Here is a 9,797-nt window from a genome sequence, read left to right on the forward strand (position 1 = left end):
TTGATAACTATTAAAATAAAATATATAAAGTAACAAGCGTAATAATATAAACGATGTATTAAACGAGTGTTAATTGTACGACACTCGTGACATATGGCTATAATATTTTGATTAGCGTTAAACCGGGCTAACGAGAGGATCGGCCGTTATCGCGATTAATACCGCTCTAACGATTAATTTCGGCCACGGTAAATGTTTCGAAATTTCCGTATAATTAGCCTTTTTCGTAAAAGTGTAATTTATGTATGGATAAAACTGCGCTTTTCTCCGCAAAACGGACACCGACCTCGCTTATTTAGCATGCTTTTGTTGCGGCGTGTTGCACAATCTCATCTGGAAAGCACTATAGCCGCAGAATGGTCTGTGATGTGTTTTTAATTAAACGTCTATTTAATTAAACCATTTAATTAAGGCCTCATAAATATCGACTGCTCAACAATAACGTCGATGCTTTTTACTCTTTCTTTCTCTCTCTCTCTCTCTCTCTCTCTCTTTTTCTCTCTTGTTTTTAGAATTTTAAACGCTAATTAGAAACGCCATTAACCGATTGCTAAAATAACTGTAATAATTTTTATTTTATTTTTATTGCGTTCGCCGAAAAAGTAAAAGCGCTCGTCCGCGTTAAAAACGTCAACGAAAAAGCAAGCTAATTATTTTTTTTTTAACCTTAAATTTATTACACTTCGAAGAGGGACTTCCGGTTAAGCGGCGCTAAGGTATACACGTGCGCGATTTTTCTTACAAGTGTAAATTTAAAGAAAAAGTTAATAAAAGTGTAAATTAATATATAATCGAGGGGGAAAAAAGATCTCTCATCACGAAGGAGAAGAAACAAGAAGACAAACCTCCGCCTCAGGCGGTGGGGCAACATCCTAACGAAAGAGACAAATGGGAGGTTAGGTCTAAGATCACAAACCAAAACCGGATTTCCAAGAAAAACGTTCAAACTATCCATAAAAGTATTCACAATGCGGGGATTGATGGTATAATCGTATCATCTACTCAAAATAATGAATTAATTATACTAGAAGAAGCCCATAGAAAAGTCCTTGAAAATATGGGGAAAAGAAGGAGACAAAATCAAGACAAAGGACTAAAGGAGAGACAAGGAGACGAAGAAGAAATGGAATCGTCAGAGGAAACAGCAGACCGAAAGGAAACGCAAAAAGAAGAGGAAACAATCTCTGCCAACAAGACAAAAGACAACTCTCAAGCTGTGGACATAGTGAACAATTCAACCAGTGCTAGATCAGAAGTGAATAAAGAATATGTTATTTTAAAAAATAAAAAGCCGACGTTAGTAAAAGACATTAAGGAACTAGGTTTAAGCACGAAAGCGAACAAAACTAGATTCGAATATCCGCATAGGGGTGATTTTGTCGTCTCAGCCAGCCTGTGCGACGAGAGCTGCACCTCTCGCGGACAAGCAAACTTTCTAAAAATAGTTAATGCAATCGCGAAAACGAATTATAAACCGTCCAAGATAATCAAAACCGGATTTAAAACGGTCGATTTATTTTTTAACAATATGGAAAGCGCGAACAAAATATTACGTGACACTAAGATAAGCTCAACTCTAAAATGTGCAATCCTAAATAGAAATGTAACGTCTCGGGGTGTTATCGCTGACTGGGACGACAATATTATGAACTTAGGAGAGGTTATAGATTATAAGGAAAACATAGTCAGCCTAGAGAGAATGATAAGAAATAGATATAACGTAACCGAAAAAAGGTTCTTCCCAACCAAAACTAATAACATTTTAATAACATTTAAAGGTAAGACAATTCCGGATAGCATCAGCCTATACGGAGGTTTAGTTAAACTGAAAGTAAGAACCTATATTCCGATGGTCAGACAATGTTTTAATTGTTATCGGTTTGGCCATACCAAGGCGCTGTGCAAAACCAAAAATAAGTTATGTATAGTATGTGGAGATTCATTCCATGGACATTGCGACCGAACTGCGAAATGCATTAATTGCCACAAGGAACACAAGGCAAATAGTAAGAGCTGCGAACACTACAATTTTAACAGGGAAGTAACTAAACTAAGCGTCATAAATGGCATCTCAATATACGAAGCTAAGAGCATAATTAAAGATAGGGGAAATAAAGCGCACACTATTCCCAATGTGTGGAACAACCCGGAAGAATGGCCTAGATTAAATGAAAGGAATCGAAACACAGGTGTAGCTTTAAACAATCAGAGAACCTCAACTAGGAAAGAGAATGACAGTGATTACACTAATTTTAAAATCTTTGTACAGAGGACCAGCGAATATGTCAATAAGATAGATATAAATAAAGAACAAGAAGACGACTTAAGAAAATTACTCAATATGTTAATTAATAAACTTAAGGATATTCCAAAGAACCAAGACCCCATTAACAATCAAGTATCCAACAACTATAAGATTAAACAATATAAAATTAAGGAAAATAAAAACACTACAAACTCAAGTAATAGGGTTACAGATATCCTATATGAGTCAACTGATGATGAGGACAATGATTTTTATTAATTGGAACTCTAGAGGACTAAGAGGTAAAAAACCAGAATTAGAAAATACAATAAACGACTTTGACTTGATTTGCATTACAGAAACCAAACTCAAACCTTCTGACCGTATGAAATTTGCAGGCTACCATTGCATTAGGAGCGATAGAATTACCTACAACAACTATGCCTCAGGCGGCGTCCTGGCATGCATAAAAAGGGGAATTAAATATGAGAAATTAAACAATTTATACCTACCACAAAGAGTTGAAGGCATTGGAGTTAAGCTACATCTATATAAAGGACCAATTAATTTCATTATAATATATAGGAGTCCATACGGTGGAAATAAAATTGACCACAATCAATGGGATAGAATGCTTAAACAATTTAACGGCAAGAATACAATATTACTAGGAGACTTCAACGCTCATAACCACATCTGGAATTGCTCATCTACTAATGAAAATGGCTCCACACTACTCGAGGTGTGCACGGATAACGATCTCCACATTATTAATTACGATACGCAAACTCGTTTTGGTGAACACAATCAATCTCCGTCTAATATCGACCTTGCGTTTGCTACAACTGACATAATTTGCGACATCTCGTATGATCAACTAGAAGAGACCTGGGGTTTAGATCATCATCCTGTGAGATTCCAAATTCAGGACTCAATTAAGACATACAACAAAACTACCAATAGGATCAGTAACAAGAACACAATATGGTCTTTATATAAAGAAATTATGACAGATAACATTGAATTTGTCAAAGAAAAAGTCTCAGAAACAGAATGTATAACAACTAAGTATAACCTATTAGTGAACGTGATGAAGGTCGCTGTCCAGAACGCAACTCCAGGAAAAAAAAATCATAAAAATAACTCTATGAAGAATAATAATAATAACGATAGAAAAATAAATTATTTACACAGAAACAATCCCAAATCATGGTGGGACTCTGAATGCGAGGACGCTTTAAAAACACGACAAGAAGCTTTAAAGAAATTTAAAGAGACAAGAAACATCAACGATTTTGTTACTTTTAAAAGAACTCGAGCAGAAGCCAGAAAAATTATAAACAAAAAGAAAAAAGATGACTTCATTAATTTTATTCAAGGAATAAACAGATTTACCAGCTTAAAATACGTTTGGAATAAAATAGCCACACTGAAACACTCATGCAAAACAATTAATTGGAACAAATGGCAAAATAAATCCAGAAAAGAAGTAATAATCAAAACAATGGAGGAGATTTGTCCGATGTGGACTCAAGAAAAAAAGATCCTTACAGAAATACAGGAGGAGAATGATCTTAACAAAGATTTCACCTTAGATGAACTTAAAAGAGCAATAAGAAACATTAGAAAAAACTCTTCACCCGGAATAGATAACATTGAGTATATCATGCTTCAACTATTACCTGAGGAATATTGGACCATTATATTAGATTTATTCAACAAGTTTTTCAATCTAAACATGACACCTAATGATTGGAGTAACTATCAAGTGATATTCATTGACAAAACAGGAAAAGATAGAGTTAGACCCATTGCGCTATCGTCATGCTTTGGCAAACTATATGAAAGACTTATAAATGAAAGAGTGAACTGGTGGGCTGAAAATTTTAACATATACAACAAAAATCAAAACGGATTCAGAAGGGGCAAATCATGTTTGGAAAACCTAACTAAATTAGTATGCAATATAAAAACAGCATTCAACAAGAATCAAACTACATTGGCTGGCTTCCTTGACATCTCGAGTGCCTACGATAATGTTCTGTACGGAGTACTAATTAAAAAACTTATAGACTACAGATGTCCTGAAAAACTAATTAACGCAATAAGTGTTTGGATGCACTCCAGAAACGTAACCTTTATTATTGATGAAGAGACGACAGTAAAACGTACGATACACAAAGGTCTTCCTCAAGGTGCAGTGCTAAGCCCAATATTATACAATATATACACCACGGACATTACTAGAGATCTACCCAGTAATATAAAACACGCTCAATTCGCAGATGATATCGCAATCTGGTGCTATGACTCCGATCCGATGCTAAGGAAAATTAACATTGAAAAAACAATTGATATCCTAAACAAAGAATTGAACAACATAGGTCTAAATCTACAATCAAACAAAACAAATTTAATAGAATTTCATAGAGAATCACGCTGCCAAAAAAACAAAACCACGATCAGATGCATCAATGATCAGCTGACTCTTAAAAAGGAAGCCAAGTTCCTAGGAATAACTTTCGATTGCTGCCTCAACTTTAATAATCAATGCAATAAAATAAAAGAAAAAGCAAACAAAATAAATGGTCTTTTCAGGTTTCTCAACAAGATTTCACGGGGGATAGAAGTTAATACTGCTTTAATGCTCTACAAAAGCTTAATGAGAGCTCTAATTGATTACGGCTCCTTTATTTTTACACCTAATAACAATAGCAGAAATAGAATGATGTTAGAGAAGATACAATACGCAGGAATAAGGTCAGCTCTAGGGTATAGAAATTCAACTCCTACGAATGTCATAATTGCTGAAGCGAAAGTTACATCTATTAAAGAAAGAGCTAAAATGCTTGCCAAGAATTTTATCATCAAAAACATATCACAAGGTGATTCTAATCTGGTAAAAGAAATAGCGGAAGGAGCCTATGCTGAAACCACAAGAAACCTATCAACTCCATGGAGGAAAAGTTCTATTTTGACTGAAATATTCTTGAAATGTGATAAATATAGAAACATTCTCTCAACTTACGGAGGATGCCCCATATTTTATATAAGATACTGGGATGCTACTGAGTCGTTGAACATTGACTGTGATATCGCAAGAACACACATGAACAATACTAGAACACCCGACATCAACATAATAATAGAAGAAATCAAAAGAAACTACAACCTAGAAGAAGACTGTATCATGATCTACACGGACGGATCTAGAAAAGAGAACAAGATCTCTACAGGCAGTGCCTTTTATGTTGAATCTACCGACATGTGTTATAGTCTCAGCCTGAATAAACTCTGTAACAACTTCTCCGCAGAAGCATGTGCCATATCAGAAGCTTTAAAATGGTGCATATTAAAAGATATTAAGGAGGACATCATTATATTTACAGACTCACTAAGCGTACTAGAGGCGCTAAGAAATAACAATTTAGGGTCGAATATTAACGAATTTATCATCCACATCAGAGTTAGGTATCTGGAACTCTTAAGAGAATCCTCCCGATCTCAAAAAAAGATTATTTTAGCATGGATCCCAGCACATAAAGGCATTTATGGCAATGAAATCGCGGATGCTCAAGCAAAAGAGGCTACCTCCGAAGAACACTCACAACTATTCAAAGTACCCCATGGAGACCTCAAAGAAATTCATAAACAAGAATCATTTATGGAAACCAATAAGGAGATTAAACAACAATTTACGATAAAAGGAAAATTTTACTACGATAACTTCTACGATGAAAACATTAAGTACCCATGGTTCAAATCTTTGAACCTCCCGCGCAGATTTATTGTACTCATCAACCGTTTAAGAGCATATCATTATAACCTCAACTCATCTTTATCAAGAAAGGGATACATCGACTCCGCCAGATGTGAATGTGGCGCTGAGGAGCAAGACATCAACCATATAGTTTTCTCGTGCAAAAATTACGACGACCAGAGACAGAAACTGTACGACGAATTAAATAAAGTGGGAAACAGCAAACCGGAGTGTGTGTGGAGCTGGCTAAAGAAAGAAGAACTAACCACACTAAAAGCGGTGTTTCACTACATAGTCGACATTAAGAGAGTTATTTAATAAATATTCTACAAGAGTTATCTACAACATAATATAGCACTAACTAAAAGAAGAGGTTATTGTGCCACATCAGACACTGATAGAAGCACAAAAAATTTGGAAAAAAAAAAAAAACACTTCGAAGAGTGACGTTTCGAACGAAGGTTACAAACGCGAAAAAATTTATTACGAGTTTCATTACCGAGAAATCATGCAGTCTGATATTCATCCCGGCGCTTTTCTTTGCGTTTTACGACGATCCTGGAAGACGATAATTAAGTGGAACGAGTTTAATTGCGAACAATAAAGTACAATGTAGTCGAAAGCCGGCGATACTCTCGTGTATGTCTCGGAAAGATTATGTCGGCAGGCGTGGTTCTTTACGCGCATACATTTATTGGCTGCTAATCAATGAAATCTGCGATCGAGGACTCGGATTTTCTCACGAGACTGCGAAATTCTCGCTGTTGAATCAAATAACGTGGTCCGTCGCACGTTTCTCGAGCGATACGGGCATTGATTGCGGGTCGAGCCTGTGATTCGATTATGTTACACGCCCGTGTAATAGTGGCGGGACGTCTGCAGTCGTGAAATAATGTCGCGCGATTGATAAATACCACCGGGCGCAATCGAACCAAACCGTAAATTCGCTCCTTCGTAATTTATTGCGTATTTGAGCTCCAGGTTATCCGGAATGGTGCAAGTTACACGAAACATTAAACAAATCGAATGAACGTCGCGTTGTGATGAAATTACAATGGCATTCCGATACCCATCCGCGCTGTTTGTCATCCAATTGAGGCCTGAAGGTTTTGCAGCCCTCCCCCGTATTTAACTACCGGATCGGAAACATTATCTCGACGCCCTGTGTCGTTTTAGTCTAATCAACGTGTATCTTGGCTGGTGTCCAGATAATCGCGAACAATCGGCGGGAGCTGGGACTTGCCAGCGAAAGGACGATGAATAATAGCAGAAATTTAATTATGTCTGACACCCCGCGCCGCGCGTAGAATATTGCGCATAAATCCCGAATGGAACGGAAACTCAGATGATTTGCTTAATTGAGACTGCCTCATTCGCCACCGCAGATCTTACGCATTTCCCGGTAGGCACGATCAGTCGAGCCGGCTTCTCTTTCCGTACGTTCTCGGTTTAACGGCGATGATCGCGCTTGATTAATCGAGCTCTGATCTGGGAATCATCTCGTATCTCACGAGCTGTTATCCGAACCTCAGCCGCGATTCTCGCGGCGCGTTATCTCTATCCCTGAATTTTCTGACAACTGCCCGGCAACTTCGCCGGCGAGCGTCTTCGACACTTGACCTCCGGAATTAAGAACGACGAATAGTTCTGCTCCATTGATTACCGTTACCCCGCCGGTAAAATATACCGGCGAGGCGAAATCTCGCCGCGTGTCCCGTTATACGATTGATAATACTCGTCGGCGCTCACGGGCCGATTTATTATACACTGTCTATGCGATGTAAATCACACCGCGCCGCTGCCGCCGTTGCCGTGACGAAAATATCTCACTGTTTTGCGATAATCTTAGTGTACGTGTGTGCGGTGTGATTTATCTCGCGCACGTAATCCATCGCGATCAAATTGTCGGGGATAAAATCCGACGGAAACACGCCCGTAACGCCGTGTGTTATTGCGCAAAACTCTGGAAGATGACCGCTTTGCTAGTACCCGATGATTCAAGGGGATATCATTAACAATTAAACGCAGATTTTTCAGACGGAGTCGCTTAACGAGTAAATCCAACGATCCCTAAATAATTCGTACGTATTCTAGCAGCGAGATGTAAAAAAATGAAGCTCTCGAGAGGTGGAAACAATAGCCTGCGGTGTGATATCGAGTACACTAACGATATTGTCTCGAGTATATGAAGGAGCCGCGGCAAGCGTGTAGCATACGCCGCACAAAGGACGGGCCAACGTGCACCGGCACACGTGCATTCAACACGCAGGGTCGACGAGACGTGATTCTGGACGGGTCGAAGACCGACCGTATCACGCCTCCGCGCACACGGTCAACCACCAAGGAGGTCGGGCTAATTCCATTACACCCTTTGTTGTTTACTACGCCCGAGGGCTCGGCCGTCGGTCACCCTCCCGCCACCCTTTCGCAAGTACTCGCGTAAGGGAGATCGCGTGCATTACGCTCGCGCGAATGCCCGTCCGACGACGACCGTATCGCCGAGCCGCGGGGAATTCAGATCGTGCGGCCTTTCGCGTAATACGCGCGTCTCGCCTATCTATCTCTCTCTCTCTCTCTCTCTTGCCTCTGGTCACGATATCTCGTGTTGCACCGTACGGCGATTCGCGTGCCACGAGCCGACAGGGAGGCGCAGTCTGACTCGCGTTTACGTCCGTTTCGTGAAACCGCGCGTGTCTTCTCTCTCGGACGGGATATGCGCCAAGTACTTAACCGTTCGTGCCAAGAAGTTCTCCCGAGCATCTTCCGAGACAGGCGATCTCGATAAATTTCGCGCCGTAATGGTTATTCCACCCCCCCGCGTTCTTTTCCCGAAAATAACACATGACTCTTAAATGTTTTATCGCGAAATAACGGCGTCCTATCTCTCCCTCGTGATAATTCGTTATACAAAAATAGTATCGCTGATGAGTTTTTTAATAATTTACATTGCTATTCTGTGTAATCATATTTAGATGAATTAGGGAGATACGAGGAAAGAGGTAACAGAACTAGTTTGCATGTTCGCGAATTAATTTAAAGGTCAATAGTCACGTGAGGTGCATTTGTTCAAACAGGTGAGTCGTTCGATTCCCGAACGATCTTTAGGAAATAGCGATAGAAGTTGATTCCGTACGCTCGATGCTCGTGTGCAGTCAAAAGCAACGTGCACGCGACTTCGCAGTTGCTCTTCTTCGCCATTTCGCTCGGCTCTGCCTTCTTCGCGGTCGAGAGTGGAGAGAAAGAGGAGCCATCCTCGACTAACGCGGTTAACTACTTCGCGGGATAAATTTATTGATTCGATCGCGAATCGTTTGTTAATTATGGACGACGGAGGGATGGGGTGATTGAAAAACGTTCGACAATCGATCGAGCGGGACGCGAAGCCGGGCGATTGTTGGGCCACTTAGTTGAAATAGGTTTGGGGGGAAAAAACACAGATTAACAGACAGGGACATATATCGTCGCTTACGGCATCACGAACCGCGGGTACAGCGGCAAAGTTTCCGAATCGAGAACGCAAGCACGATCGCTAATTGTAGGTACGCAGACGTGGCTTTTGTTATAATTAAAATCCCAGCTTCACGGCTGAGAAATAATGCGTATCTGTTACACGTACATATTGTAGTAGCTCCGGAGGGAAATATTTTTATTTTATTCGCTGCTGCATGAAAAAGGATCACGCGAATAATCGGCGCGATAACGAGACAGTTAAACTCGATAGTTAAATATAAAATACACGCGCTCCTTGTATCGCGAAATATTTTAATTGCCGTAGCAGCTACGTGGAGCAGC

At 39.7% G+C, this 9,797-nt stretch overlaps 1 protein-coding gene across 1 annotated transcript; it reads left to right on the forward strand.

Moving 5' to 3' along the window:
* Window positions 1-1,057: 1,057 nt before the first annotated feature.
* LOC139101948 (uncharacterized) lies at window positions 1,058-2,537 on the forward strand. The gene has a single exon (XM_070655482.1). It carries the CDS (start codon window positions 1,058-1,060, stop codon window positions 2,522-2,524), a length of 1,467 nt encoding a protein of 488 aa, XP_070511583.1. The 3' UTR covers window positions 2,525-2,537.
* Window positions 2,538-9,797: the final 7,260 nt, after the last annotated feature.

The sequence above is a fragment of the Cardiocondyla obscurior genome, linkage group LG04 (genome assembly GCF_019399895.1).
Source record: "Cardiocondyla obscurior isolate alpha-2009 linkage group LG04, Cobs3.1, whole genome shotgun sequence".
Classification (NCBI taxonomy): Eukaryota; Metazoa; Arthropoda; class Insecta; order Hymenoptera; family Formicidae; genus Cardiocondyla; species Cardiocondyla obscurior.